Source organism: Bos indicus x Bos taurus, chromosome 24, assembly GCF_003369695.1.
Source record: "Bos indicus x Bos taurus breed Angus x Brahman F1 hybrid chromosome 24, Bos_hybrid_MaternalHap_v2.0, whole genome shotgun sequence".
Classification (NCBI taxonomy): Eukaryota; Metazoa; Chordata; class Mammalia; order Artiodactyla; family Bovidae; genus Bos; species Bos indicus x Bos taurus.
In genome coordinates this window covers 19,691,510-19,706,491 of record NC_040099.1, presented here as the reverse complement: position 1 = coordinate 19,706,491, position 14,982 = coordinate 19,691,510, and the positions used below count along the sequence as shown (strand labels likewise).

General features: G+C 50.5%; 1 protein-coding gene and 1 long non-coding RNA gene across 56 annotated transcripts in view; one reads left to right on the top strand and one right to left on the bottom strand.

The window, feature by feature from the left end:
• The window catches only part of CELF4 (CUGBP Elav-like family member 4), a 313,128-nt gene extending 307,550 nt beyond the window's left edge, over nucleotides 1–5,578 (bottom strand). For all 50 annotated transcript variants that reach the window (XM_027525715.1, XM_027525707.1, XM_027525710.1 and 47 more), the window contains exon 1: nucleotides 5,018–5,578. In XM_027525715.1, the coding sequence (XP_027381516.1) occupies nucleotides 5,018–5,303 (286 nt within the window). In that variant the 5' untranslated portion in view covers nucleotides 5,304–5,578. The remainder of the gene's footprint in view (nucleotides 1–5,017) is intronic.
• Nucleotides 5,579–5,891: 313 nt separating this feature from the next.
• On the top strand, nucleotides 5,892–13,422 carry LOC113882901. 6 transcript variants are annotated; one of them, XR_003508478.1, is made up of 5 exons: nucleotides 5,893–6,031; nucleotides 6,242–6,340; nucleotides 7,447–7,636; nucleotides 8,451–10,919; nucleotides 11,522–13,422. It is a non-coding gene; the product is annotated as an uncharacterized LOC113882901 (long non-coding RNA). The 6 variants fall into 6 exon arrangements; XR_003508475.1 differs by having other exon boundaries at nucleotides 7,204–7,636; XR_003508476.1 differs by having other exon boundaries at nucleotides 6,242–7,636; nucleotides 8,451–8,570; nucleotides 9,804–10,919.
• Nucleotides 13,423–14,982: the final 1,560 nt, after the last annotated feature.

Sequence of the window (14,982 nt, the reverse complement as noted above, 5' to 3'; positions counted from 1 at the left end):
TGATTCTCAGGAAGTCTGATAAATGAAATCATACACATCCAGCAAATAACCACCAGCATCTTAAGTAAACTAATCATTTCCCAATAGTTTTTTTCTTTACTCCTAAATAGAATACTTATCAACATCTGGAATTTGGAGGTTTTTAAAATAGGGGCTATGGTTTAGATTTATTTTAACTTTGCGATAATTACTATTGGTACTTTTCTTTAGTGAAACATTTTTTTAAATGTTTTTCTTCTTTTTTTTATTACAGCGTTCTCATTTTCCATCTCTTTCTCACAAGGCAAATCTTTCTTTTAAAAGCTAGATGTGTGTGACCAGCCACTCTGCCAGTGTCTTTCCCTGGACAGAATAGAATTTTTATTTTTCCAAAGTGTTTTTTTTTTTTTTAAGTTCATCTTAATTGAGCTGATGACCATGCTGATACTTTGGCTTCCCTGTGTCTTAGACTCATTTGAAAACAGAAATCAGATAGAACCTCACTGGCTTTAATTCACCTACCTCGGGAAAAAAACAACAACGAGCTCTCTTAGCTAAAGTCAAGCAGCCGAAACTCAATGATTTTGTTACGTCTTACACAAACCTACAAGACATAATTTTATGAAGCTGGTCACAAATCACCCAAACATAATCATAACCCTTGCCCTTTCCCTTTCTCCCAGTTGCACTCCAAATCAAGGGGCTTGAGGAATTTCCTACTCAGATACCATTGAAATGAGAGGTTGTGAATCTGACGATGAGTATATTTCAAAATGATATACTCTCCGGAGCTCAATTCACAGAAGGTTCCATTACTCTGTCCCCTCCCTCCCTCTGGATATAGTATGAAAGTATGAGGGGCTGAAGTCTCTGAAGCTGTGGCTCCCGGACTGGCAGCCCCTGGGGCTGCTAGTGGAGTATAGTTTCCTCCATGCAGTTGAGGAAAATCTCAATGCAGAAGGGTTATCCAGGCCACAGATCTGTTCTGACTGGTTAACAAGAGGGACTGTGATGAGGACTTGGCTGTTTAGATTAAAATGCATCGCCGGCTCTGGGAACAAGCACACATCAGTAGTAAAGGCCGTTTAAACCTTTGGGGACAGCCTTATGTTTAGATTACATTAATTCATAAATATTATACTAAATACCACTTAAATTGGACTTAAATGACTTCAAAGATAATGCATTATAATATGGCTATCCAGAGAGCACTAGTCTTTATGTCTCCCAGTAACTCAGTCTTTGCTGCCTCCTATCCTGCTAGACAAGACCAAAGTTATGAATGGATTGTGGCTTGTTCATGTGTGATCCACTAACTGCATGTGTGTGTGTTAACGGTCATGCCTATGTGTGCATATGTATTTTCAGTCCTGCCTCTCTTCTCCAGGAAATACAAGGAAAAAAAGAGAAATAAATAAAAAGTGAGCGAGGGAAAGAATTAGACTAGTGGGTGACCTGTTTCTTCCTCCAAAGGAGAAAATTTCTACAGGAAGAGGCAACATTGGTCCTCAGCTCACTTTTGCTGCTACCCTGGGAGTTTACCTCTCTCTTCTTTAATCAATAGCACAATGTCTTTCTCTTTGGAGCCTGGAAAAACAATCTTTCTCAAAGTGCTTCTAACGGGGGAGAAAAGGAGACTCTGAGTTGGCTGGGAGAGTTTGCATTAAACTGGATTGTCTTCCCTAGGTGTTGTTTCTTCAGATTGTTCTGGGCTTTTTTTCTTCCTTTCTCTCTCTGCCTGGCACCCAGATCTCCCTTTGCCCATTTGCTTTCTTGTCTCCAGGGGGTGAATTTACCTTTACAGTAATCACCCCAGTCCACAACTGCTATTTGCTGCCTCCCCAGCCCAACAGCCTTTCTCTGATACGGCTGAGTTTGCTCCACAACACCCACCTACTCCCTCCTCCAGACTCCCAATTTGACTGGAGTAATTGCCTTTTAAGGTTCACTCTACGCATGGCAGGTATTCCATTAACCCTTAGAACTCTTTCCTTCTTTAGTTACCAGAGATGGCAGGTAGCCAACAAATGGATACCCACCTGAAATCTCATGCACTTAATTTAATTTTTACTTATTTTCTTCTTCTTCTCTTAACCAGTAATAGACTTATTCCATCCACACTGGAGGCCGGTATCCTATCATGTCTCTCAATTTTATCCCAGTCTGATTCATTAGAAGTTAGAATTCAAGCAGGGGAAAGAAAAAGCCACAAATATACTCTTAAACCAGGCTTAACAAAGGCACGTTTCTATCTCTAGCCTCATGTTATAATTCAGAGTTGGGGGAAATCTAGAAGCCAAATGCAACCCTCATTCTTCAAGCCTCATCATGCTTTTTGACTTAACAGTAATTAATCACCAATGGCAAGCGAGTAATTTTTTAAGGTGGCCGGAGGCTTATTTTATCAGGATTAGCTAATAAATCAGGCTGTATCACTGAAGGAGGAGTTCAAACTCTTCTAGGACTGAATAAACCAGCCCTTGGAAACTGTCTCATTTATTCAGCTCTCTCCAAGCTTCCAGGCACTGTTAGGGACATTGTGGCCCAACCTTGCCTATAAAAATCCAAAGGATGGAGAGGCAGGAAGTTTCATAGGGGAAAATATACACTCAGGCTCTGAAGGGTGAGCTTCGACAACGAGGCACCCGGAGCCAAAGGGCCTGCCTGCCCCTGACTGAGCCAGTTTAGGGGAGGAATTATTTAGAAAATGAAGTTTTGCTTGTCCTAGGAATTCTGCCCAGATATGTGTATGTATATATATATATGATGTGTTACATATGACACCACCATATCTTAACCTTCTCTGCCTTCCTGATGCAAATAATGATAATTCTACATCTTTACTATAATACAAGGGAGCCCCCCAAACCATCAGAAACAGAGTGATGATACCAGTGGGGGGTCTTGAGAAAAAAACAAGGAATATTGTTTAAGATTATCTTCATTTAAAATAAAGAAGCAAAGAAAGTGCTCCAACCCAGATCTCATAGGAAGCTCAGTTCTTCACAACTGTCTTTTTGCTTCTAGTGGATTTTGATTTTTTTAAACTTTAAAATCTCAAATCCCCACAAGAACCTATCATTAAGATGGGCAAAGAATTTCCATACCTCTGCTTTTTAATTTTCATTATTGCTATTTTAAAATCTGGGGACATATTGAAATGACAAAGGTTTGATACAAACCTTGATTAGCTTCTAGGGAGCTTGATTGGAAAGGGAAAAACTACAGAGATATGGTTGTCTTGAGAGGGAGGGTGGTAAAAGGGGAAACAAATATTATTTCGAAGACTGCCTCCCCATTCCACCTTTCCAGTTTCTCTTCTGAACAGACAGACATTTTCTCCATATTGAATAAAGGTTGGTTTCTCCTTCCATTACAGCCCCCACCCTCACCCCACCCCAACAAACCCAGTATATTTCCATTCTGCTGTGTTTTTGTGCTACTCAACATGCCATTAACTTTAAGATTTACTCCTCAGCAGGCAAGCTGGAAGATGCTAAAGCCAATAAAAACTGCTCTCTGGGACTCCAACTATGAAGAGTTTGGAGCTCTGCTTAGTATTCGGATGAAGGGAGGGCTGGAGAAGGAGGGAGGTTGTGATAGTGAAAACCACTGCTGCTCAGAGAACCAGACAGCTCCGCACTCTGCACCTAATGTGCCGGAGGATCAGCTCTGCTCATAGCCCATTTGTGGCCAAGGATGAGGCTGCTCTCTGTGTGTGGGTGGGTGTGCGTGTGCGTGTGTGTGTTTTCATCTTTAAAACCACCAGCTCTATACACAGCATCTTCAGCAGCTCTCCCCACTACTGTTTATTAAAAACGGAACGTCCATACACATCCCTTACAACTTCCTTAGCCTGGTGCTCCCTCTCTGCCTGACGATCAATCTCTCTCAGAAAGCATTTAACTTGCCCACACAGCTCCAGCCCCGATTAATTCCCGCTGCACATCCTATACGTTACGGTTAGGGAGCAAGCACTGGGCTAATTTCGTCACCCACCAGCCACCCACACACGTTCTACAACTGAACACGTTTGGGGCTCTGCCTTAAAGATAATAAAACAAGGAGAAAACAGACAGGCTGCAGACAATTCCCATGACCACTTTCCTAAAAAGTTGCTGGGTTTTAATTCTTTGATCATTCTGATTCCCCCTCCTCCAAGTACTCACTAGCAATGATTGCTTCAAGGGAGAGAAATAATGTACTATAAACCTCTCTGCACTGTGAGTTTGGGATAATTTAGGATACACCCTCCAAAATGCCTATCTTTCACACACACATTTTTTCCCGAAGCCTTGCCTGCTTTCTTGAGGAGGGGATCATTCAGGCTTCCCTGACCCCCCACTCTACCAGGGGATGGCTGGTTCCTTGCTAATTCTTGCCTTAGGTTTTGTCCCTCTTTCCTTCAAACAACCAACCCCCCACCCCCTCCTCCACCACTCAAACCACAACCGGATTATTCAGGCACACGGCTCGACAGGGAGAGTTTACTGTCAAATTGATAGCGAAATAAAAATATCTCTTTGAATTTGTCACCTCTCTTCTTTTTAGACGGCTGCGCTCCCTGCTACTCTGGCCCGGAGCGAAGGAGAAGACCATCTCCTGTTAGCATTTTCAGCACCACGGCGATGGACAGCACCCTTGGTCCCCGGCCGGCTGGAGAGCCCGCCAGTCCGCTCAGCGTCCCGGGCTCGGCCGGCGCAGCCGTCCCCATCCCAATCTTTCAAGTCGCTGGACCCAAAAAGCCAAGCCCCGATTTCTCTCGATCCTCTCTTTCTCTTCTTCTGCTTCCGCTTCTCCCCTCACGAAACCGCGTCTATCAGCTTCTTGCCCAAAATCCAGCCTTGCCCCGGCAAGCAGCTGCCCCATGCACCCTAGTCCCGGTCTCCGCTGCCCGAGCGCCTCCCTCCTCGGCGTCCGCCCGAGGCTCCCTCTCGCGCCGTCTCCCGCTCGCTCGCTCGCTCGCTCGTCGCCGGCCGCCCGGCCCGCCCGCCCGCTCCTTCTCCCCGGCAAAGTTGGGAGGGAAAGGTGCACTCACCTTTGTGCATGCCTGTGAACCTGTCCTTCAGAACCGTCAGCTCGTAGATCTTGCCGAACTCCTCGAAGAGGGGCTTGAGGTCCTTCTCGTCCAGGTTGCGGGGGATCTGCCCAATGAACAGCTTGATGGCATCGTGGTCCTTCATGGGAATGGTCGACGGGTTCCCCGGGCTGTGGCTTAATCCGTTCATGTGCCCGGCGCTGCCCGGGCTGCTGCCGAGCCCGCTGGTACTGAGGCTCGCGTTGTCAGCCTGTCCGTTTGCTAACGTGGCCATCTTTATATACATAGAGAAAATCTTCTTTCCTTTTATTCTTTCTCGCTCGCACTCTCTCGCTCCTCTCCCTCGCAAGCTCGCTCGCGCTCACACACGCACACGCACACACACACTCGGGTTCTCTCCCCCTCGGTTGCTCTACACCTCGCTCTGCGCTCGCTCTCTGCTCTCTCTCTCTTTCTCCTCTCTTCTCTCGCTCGCGCTCGCGCTCTCTCTCCTCTCCCCCCTCTCTCCCTCCCTCTCTTCTCTCTCTCTCTCTTTCTCTCTCTCTCTCTCTTTCGGTCTGATCTGATTTTTTTTTTAATTTTTTTTTTTTTTTTTTACATTGAACAGACAGGATCTCTGTCCTTTCCGTTTAAACAGGCTGGACCGGTTCAAGTTCGCAGTCAGACCAGGGGTGGGGGCGGCGAGTGTGCGAGCGCGGTAGAGGGGGGCGCGGGGCCCTGAGAGGGTGAGATGCGGCGGGAGTGGGTGGGGGGGCCCCGCGCGGCGGGCGGCGGCTGGGAGCCGGGCGGCGTGGGGCGGCGCCGGCCCCCCGCGCCTCCCCCGTCGGCGGCCCCGGCGAGCGGCGGTGGTACAGTCCGAGACGGCCCCCGGCTATAAATAGCGCCAGGCGCATGGCTCTTCGGGAGGCGCTGAGATTCCGGGCCCGGCGGCCGCGGGGAGCGGGTGCCAGTTAGGAACGGGGTTTCTGATCTCCTCGTTTGCGTTTTGGGGGTTCTTTTTGTTCATAGCAGCAGGTGCAACTTTTTGTCTTTTCTTAAAAAAACAAAACAAAACATTGATTTTCATTTTCTCGTGGGTATGTAGGGGGGCGTTATCCACCGAGCTGCTCTCTATTAGGGCGCCAGGCGGGCGAAGCAAAGGCTGGGATGGCGGGCGGGGCGGCGGCGAAGGTAGAATGGGCGCTTCTTTTCCTCCCATCTGGTTCTCTTTATTTATTTATTTAGACTCGAAAAAGCGAGCCGGCTTGGAGGAAGTCCGCCCAGCGATCCGAGTGCGCATTGATCAGTGTCGAGAGAAAAAAAAGCTACATAAATATATATTATGTGGGTAAATCTATAGACAAGAGCTCTCTCTCTCGCGCGCGCGCTCTCTTTCTCTGCCTTTTTCCCTCCTCGCATCCCCAACCTGCCAGAGCAACCCCAAATCTTCGCCCTCCCGCAAAACTGTCTACAGCCACCCGAGCTACCTGGGGAGGACGGGTCTGGGGAGCGGTCGGGCCGCGCCGGGGGGCCGGGGCGTAGAAATTCGGGGCCCGACCCTCGTCCCAGCCCGCCCGCGAAGGCTGGAGGTGGGTGTTTCCGTCCGGGACTGCCTCCCCGCCCCGAAGCGCAGCGGCTGCACCGGCAGGCGGCTGGCGGGAGGAAGGTAGGAGCCGGGCGCGTCGGCCGCTCGCCAGGCGGGGAAGCAGGCAGCTTCTGGGCTCGGTGGCCGGTGAGCCAGCACGAGGGACTGGCTTGATTTTGCCCTTGTCTGCTTTACTGGTTCAAATTGAAAAAAAAAATTTTTTTTTTTTATTATTATTCTTTTGTAAAGCCACCATCAAAAGAAATAAAGTCCCCGAGTCGCTCTCCGGGCTGCGGCCGGACTCAGACACCCGCTGCGTGCGCTGCCCCACACGGGCTTCGTTTGCAGCACTTCCCGCTGCAGAAGTGCGGGGCTGGGCGGCACGTGAGGGAGAGGGCCGAGGGTCTGGCCGCCCAGCTCGGACTCCGCCGGGTTCCCCATCGGGCCCGCGGTGGCCGGGACGTCGGCTGCGCCGGAGAGGGAGTGGCTGGCGCGGGAGCTGGGTTCGAGCAGCCCCGCCTCTGGGGGCCAAGGCTGGTAGTGAACTTGATTTGGGAAAGCAGATTTTCCTTTTTAATGATATTTACCTGCTCCCCATGCTCTCCTATATTGGCGTTTCCAGGACAGCCTCTTCTCGGCTTCAGAAACCGGACAAATAAGATAACACGCCGCTCCCTCGCGGGTTGCGGGGCAGAGCTGATGGTGTGACCCTGGACTGGTCCCCGTCGGTCCCTTTCCGGTGTTTTGCGTTTCTCTCTCCTTGCCCTCGGCTTACGTGACGTTACTAGACGATATGTTTAAAATTTAAGTTAAAGAAATGAGACCCTAGCTGCCTGAAAACCGAGACCCAGCCCGTTTGGTACAGCCACGACGCCGCCAAGCTCTCCAGCGCCGGAGGAGGCCCCGAGGTTCGCTGCCCCAGGCCCGGAGTCCAGCCAGGACACCTTTCCCTGACGATCCCGAGCCCAACCCTCACAGCAAGTACAGTTCTGAGAATTGTGGAACTTCATCCTTTCATTTTAAGACACTCCTGCCTTTGCTTGATGGAATCTTGTGTAAGTAGAGTGGGTTCATAACTCGGTTCAGGGCTTACATTATCCAGTGTTATCTGATGGTCTAAAAAACGCCCAAGTTGAAGGACTGCAACAGAAACTCACACGGAGAGCTTCCCTGACATGTGGCTGTGGGCTTGGTGTGCCCATGAAGTGCTCTAATAAAGCCCCGTGTCCCTTGTAGCCACACGGAGGGCTTGAGCTGGTGGCTGGGAGATGGGTGCGTATGTCTGTCAGGATTATGGGTGCTTGTGTGGAGGCAGTGTGGTTATGTACCTAGACCCTGTTTGTATCTATACTCTGCGTGTGTGTGTGTGCATACACCCACTGGGCTAAGACCTCCCTGTCCCCTTTCCCACAGGACACATCAGCAGAGGCCAATAACTTTGTTCAAAACCTCACTTCCAACATTATCCTGTGGCGCTGATACTTACTCCCAGAATCACACAACAGAGTGGAATGTATTTTCTGCCGTAAAAGGGGAGTTTAGGAGAGTGATTCCTTCTTGAAGCCTCTTTTTCTCCTTGCCTCCCCCACCTGCCAAAGTGAAATGAGGACCAGCGGAAGTAAAGAGAGTGAGCTGAGGAGGGCTGGGGAAGGAAGGGCCTGCACAGAAGAGGGGACTGAGGTTCACGGTCCACTTCTTTCTGACCCTCAGCCCCTTCCCTCCAGGTTCAAATAAATTATTCATAGGCATTTCATTATTCATATTTTATTATTAATAATAATAGCCAATACATAAATAAAAGCAGCCCCTGGGCAGGAGTGAGTTGGGGCATGGAGTTGTTACTGAAAGGGGAACGTCTGGTTATTTCAGAGGCTTGCAAAGACTCCTTGCTTCGTGCTTTTCTGCGCATCTGCCTCCTGCACCCTGGTTCCTCTTCACATCCGGACCCTGGACCTGAAGCTATGAAGAGCCTCTTCTTCCCTAAGGAAGGTTCCTGACTCTCCCCTCTCTCCCATCTGAGGACGGTTTATTTTGGATCTGGGCTGTCTTCCCTTGCACATTCTTCAACTTTTAGCTCCAGGGCAGGTGTATGGTAAAACACCCCACCTCCCCCCCAGCTTTCTGGGCCAGGAGCGGCTTCTGCCAAGGCAGGATCTCTTAAAGACGCAGTGAGGATCTCTTCGGCTCCCTCCTCTCAGCCACAGCTGAGAGATAGGGTTACCATGACACAGACATGTGTCTCAGAACATAAAGGGCCCCTGAGAAGACAGTAAAGAACGTGGTTCAGTTGGTGCTTTGGCCTCCTTGTCCTTGATCACCTAGAAAGACTTACATTTTTTTAACCTTCAATCATCAAAGAGAAATGTAATTAGAGGAAGATAGGGGCAAAGTATGACTCACTGTGGCATTTAAACAGATTGAAAACTTTTTCTGCAAGTGCCACTTCGTGGCCACAATTGTTCCATCCACTGAGAGAGAGAAGGCTGGCAAATGGAAGGGGAGCTGCAAACAATTGCTTCTCATTTGCTCTCTGCCTTTGGGGTTTACACATTGATGCTGATTCATCTTTGGGGATGTAAGGCACCCCATCCATGTGGTGGGAATCCTGACTCAGGGGTATCCTTGTGCAGCCTCTCGCTTCCTGCTCGTCACTTCCTTTTGCCCCCCTCCTCCTCAAGAAGGGAAGAGGGCCTCATTGTGCTCAGCTCCCCTCCAGCTGGGGGACCGTTACTCCCCTCCCTCTGGTACCCACAGAACCACGTTTGCAGCTTTGGCCATGACCACACACCCTCAGACCTGCATGGGCTCTCCTGCCTGTGAATCTTCTTTCTTAGTTGAGACTGAGACCTGGCGGAGGGCGGGAACCAAGCCATCGGGAGAGGCAAGGGCACGCAGCAGGTGCTAGGGTGGAGTTTCTAGATCCCAATGTCTAATTTGATTTTGGGAGCAAGGCTGTGTTCATTCAAATGGACTCTAAGGATAGGGGCTGCAACTGCTACTGCTAAGTCACTTTAGTCATGTACGACTCTGTGCGATCCCATAGACGGCAGCCCACCAGGCCCCCCTGTCCCTGGGACTCTCCTTGGGCAAACTCTCTCCCAGAAGGAGTTCAAAGCCCAGGGTGAGACACAAGCAGGGTAGAACATGCACAGCAACTTGGCTTAGAGGCACCCACTCAGTCATTCTTACATTGATCCAGCCTGTCCTTTTCTCCCCTGGCAGCAACAGAGAAAGGACAGGCCTGGGAAGACCCAGCTATCTTGTTAGAAAGACCAAAGTCATCCCAAGTGAAAAGCCCCAGAACAGCAAACGGCAACAGATGGTTAAATGTCTTCCTGGCCGAGGAGTTCCACATCCACACGAGGGAAAACAGAAGACGACCCTGAGCTGTGTGTGGTGATTTGTGATGGGGGTAGCAGCCTTGAGGTAAAATGGGCAGGATAAGGAAGGGTAGATGGCCAAAGAGCTGGCTGATGGCCTGGCCTTAGGGCTAGGAGGGCAAGAAGTATCTGTTCTCTAAGGTTTTGTTGAGAGCCAGCTGAAAACAGAGCTTCGGTCTGATGGGGCACCCCCAGCAGAGACCAGACCTCCAGTTAAAGTCCTTCTGGAGTGAACTGCTTGCCCAGCCCTGCAGAGGGCAGTGAGGGGAGGTTGGAGAGAAAGAGAGGCTCAGTTGCTCGCTGTTGGGCCAAGAGACTGACTCAGAGCCTGGTAAACCAGCCAAGGGCAAGACTCAGTTGGGGGCTCGAGGGAAAGTTGCGGGAGAGTTGTGCCATGGGATCCTGGAGAGGGTGACGCTGCAGTGGCAGCCAGGGTTGGCTAGCTGGTGGGGTGAGCTCTGATCTGGCCCTGCAGGAAGTGGTGGGTCCACTTGGGAAGAGATGAGAGAGGTTGAGGCAGTGGGTGGAGCTGCCGGGCCTGAAAAGGACAAGGGGCTCTGGGCTCTGCAGGATGCTGAAGAGGTAAGGCTCCTGCGTTGAGGCAGGTAGGGTGGGCAAGGCGAGGCTTAAGGCAGCCTCGGAAGTCTGTTTTTCTATATTCCTCATAAGCCCAGGGGTTCTGTCCTTGAATAATTTGGGAAGATTTCGTGGTATAAGGAGCAGTAATTGAGGTGGGAAAAAACAGGAAAACAGCATCTGCCTTTTCTCAGTTAATTAGCAGTCTCCTGCCACCCAGAGTGCACAGTTGAAGGGCTCCCCTGTCCTGTCCTAAGCCCTCAGCAGGCCTGGCCAGGAGAGTGAACCCTGGAGGGAGGAAGAGAATTGGAGGTGGTCCGCAGCGTGTTTGTGGGAAACCCAGGGACTCCCCAGAAGGGACTGGCTGCCTCCTGGAGCTCAGGTAAGTGGCAGGGCTGGTAAGGGGCCTCTGGGCTTCTCTCCTGGCTGGCTGAGCCCCTTGGGACACGTGGCCTTGGTCTTGTGGGAGCCCCTGGGCCTGGGCAGTGGCAGGAAATGCCACGGGGAGTCTCCCGCCTTTGGGTCAGTATGCATGTGCCCTCCAGGTTCCTGTTCCAGGCTTTCATGCCGATCCAGGCTTTGCCTCACTTTCGCTGAGGGCGGGCAGGAAATGGAAGGGCAGGACAGACAGACCTGGAGATGTTGCCTCTGGAATCCTGCTTCCTGCATCCCCGGTTGGGGCTGGGCCAGCCTGAAGTCAGTGGGAGGGACCTAGTGATGCCTTGCCTGGGTCTCAGCTTCCTCCTCTGTAACATGGAGACTGGGGTCCTTTCTGCCACCCTCGTTTCCTTCCTCACATCACATCCAAGAAGGGGAGACAGTACCTGGGAGGCTGACTCACGGTTCTCATGTGAAAACTGTTACGGTGAGAACAGAAACTGAGGGTCAAAATAGGCGACGGAAAGGTGTAGAGAAAGTTATCTTATTTGAACTGAAGCGTTGGGAGTTTATCTTTTCTAAACACTTATTTATTTTTTTTCTTAGAAAGGAGCCAGCACTCCGTCCACCAGGAGCAGGTGCTTATGACTGTGTTTAGGTGAAACTGGCTTCAAGTCCTGCCTCTCCCACTTACTAACTCTGGGACTTTGGACAGGTTCTTTAGTCTCTTTGTGGCTCTGTTTTCTTACGTGTGAAATAGGAAGAGGAATAGAAGCTTCCTCGTTAAATGGTGATGAGGGGTAAATGAGTAGATGCAGGGCAAGTGCTTAGATCAATGTCTGATCAGCCAGTATTGTCAGAGCATCACTATACGCTGCGGGTGGGGAGTGAGGGGGGCGCTGAGGGGCTGGCCCAGGCCCCTCCACATCCTGCAGAGGAGGAGGTGTGCCTCCTCCAGCTGGGGCCTGAGTGGGACCCTCAGTGGGTGCCCTCACTTGCTGCCTACTTGTTTCTCAGCATGCTCCTGGGAGCGGCATCCTTCAGGGTGAGCGAGGCGTCATCAGCGCCTCTACCTGGGGCCTGCCCTGGGTACCAGATGCTGGCACTCCGCGGCCCCTTCTTACCTGTGAGGTGTTGCTGTAGCAAGTCCTTTTAATTGTGATGTTTTACTAATTAGTTTTTAATTATGTTAATTTATTGTACATGAGCCCTGAGGTTTTCAGACACTGGGCTCACTTTAGAAGCTGGAATAGTGACTTATGTTTATTACACACACCCAGTGCTGTGCATACATGTCACTTTCTCGGGGCCGTGATTTCTCTGATAAACTTGCTGGACGCATAGCTTCTATCCGTGCTCTCTCATCTGAATTCTCCCTACTGCTGCCAGGTTCTCAGGCTGGCATGGCACCCTTCACATAGTTTTGGGGATTAAGAAATCCAGCATCTGCTGGCAGTGGACATGTGCTGGTGACCTGGAGTGAGGTGGTTGGAGGAGACCCCAACTGGAAGGGGGCTGGGGAAGGTGAGCTAGCAGGACGTTTACATTGGGCTGTTTCTTCAAAGGGTTGTTTTCTAGGGGATTCAGAATCATGCATCTGTGTGGACCCCTCACCCAGCAGCTGAGGGCTGACAAGAGCTTGACAAGGAATCTGCAGCTGCTTGGTTTGGGGAGAGAGAAGTAGAGATGGGTAGCGGGTGGAGAGGGCCCACGGCACGGTCAAGTTGGGTAGTGAAGGCCAGGGCAGGATGTAGGCTTGTGTTCCAGGGTGGCAGGTGGCCATGGGGTAGGGGTTTGCAGCAGGCTGAGCCCACAGGAAAGACTCAGGGTAAGAACTCTCTGACCATCTGTTAACACAGAAGAGTATTATCAATGGCACAAGACCGGGACAAAGAAGGTAAAGACTGGGTATTTAAGGGAGAAATCACCCATCACCTCCAGCCCAAGACATGTGCTGAGTGGGAGGGACACTTTACTGGGCCCATTTCCCACAGGTCATTTCCACATTCAAAGGCTGAAGGTTTGCTACCACTAGGAATATTTAAAGAAGGTACCATAGGTTTTTAAGAACCATCCTCCTCCCAGCAAATAATTTCCAGATGGCAACCTTCTTTTAATAAGTTTAAATTCTTTCAAAGTGTTTAAGCAAAGTTGTGTATGTAAATTCTGCTCTCTTACTAAGCAGACACATTCATATAAATCTTGTGCAGAGTAAAATTTAAAGAAACACAGTCTATAAATACAACTGGGAATTTATTGCTTAAAAATATGTATATGACTTTGACTATAGAGACATGTATGCATAGTGCATGCACTGTGTATAGAAAGAGTCTGAACTTTGAAATCAGACAGGTTTTTAACCCACCAGCCACAGAAGTCCTGCTCTCAGCCTCAGTTTCCTTATCTGAAATACGGGCATGATAACACTGCATATGATTGTCATAAAGAGGCGATCTTTATGTCCTAAAAGGTAATAAATATATCGTGTCTGCCCCACTGCCATTAAAGGTGAGCTGTGATTATTGTGAGTGGATTTATTAAAAAGTAAACTAAGGCTCTCCTTTCCAGGGATAAATATAAACTGTAGCTGGAAATAGCATTTAGACCATGCATAACAGGACATGGGTATTTTCTGAGGAAGAGGACAGTTGGGGTTTCTCCTCAGTGGTCCTCTGAGTGTGTTGGGGAGATAAAAGTAATGTAAGTATCTGGTTGTGGGTATAGTGTTGTGAAGGTGTTTGGGGGAGCAGAGCCTGTGTCAGGGAGGGGCCTCATGGGTTTCTCCCCACCCAGCAGTTCAGCGATGCCCACCTCACTTAGGCTTGGGAAGGGCCCACATTGTAGCACACCCGGCACCCCCCACTGCCTGGGAGCCTGCACCCACACATCTGTATGCCCGACCCCCGGGAGGCTCCCACACAGACCTGCATGACTGGCCCCCGTCCAGAGAAGGAGGCGGTGGGCAGGCTCCGTGACTCACACCCTGGCTCTGTGCCCCTCTAGCTGAGTCACAGTGTAATTGATCCCTCCCTGCCCGAGGTTCCTGCTCTCCTGTGGCCCAAAGCAGGGTCATTTCCAGACGGGGTCGGTGGTGGGGGGGCAGCTGGGGAGGCCTGGTTGAGGGGGCCTGGCTGGGGAGAGGCAGTCTGTGGAGGGAGGGATGGGTCATCAGGACCCGAGGGTGGCCCTAAGCTGGTGCAGACTTTTCTGGATGTCTGCTGAGGTGCTGTGTTTGGAGGAGCTGGGGCTTGATCCACTGCTCACCACCACACTTTGGTGTCCCCATCAGGGCAGGGCTGTCTCTATGAAAGCTACTGCAGGAAATAAGGAAGGCAGTGTTTGGTCTCCGGGCATCTCCTTGAAGCTGTTCATGGTGTTTGTGCTTCAAGGAGGAGGGTGTCTCCTTCTTGGATCCACACTGAGTTGTGGGCTTGGAGGAGCGGAGGGGTGGGAGGTGGGAAGTTGGGAACATGTGGTCCACACATCATACCAGGGCAACTTCATGTCACCCTTGGCCTGGAAACACAGAACCACCTCTGGTACTGATGCAATGGGAAACTCTGACCAGCGGGATGAAGTCCTCCTGGATAAAGTCCTCCTGGCCTGGTGGCAGAGGACGGAGTAAGGTTACCTCTGCCAAGGTCTTTGCCAGTAGGCAGATCCGGAGTGTGGTCTGCAAGTTCCCAGACCAGCCTTGTCCCACCAGCCCTGCCCTTGACTGCATCACTGCCCCGCCTGGGGCAAGTCATGTGATCACTTTTGGTTTCCTCATCTAGAAAATGGACATACATTTCTCCTTGTATGCCAGAGAAGGATCTAATGAATATATATAGCTCTAAGAAATAATCAATCATATTGTTATAAGCCTCTCTCCTCTGCATATCCCAGTTCCTTGCTCTTGTCCTGCCTGAGATCCACACGGAAAGACCCACTGGGTCTTAATGCGTGTTCCCAGTCCCAGTTCTGAGATGATGCCACCCCACTGAGGGTAGCACGGAGCCTTGATGGGCTTGATGCCAAGAGTCACTTCTGTGGCCATTAGATAACAGGGAGCCTCAATCCTGGCT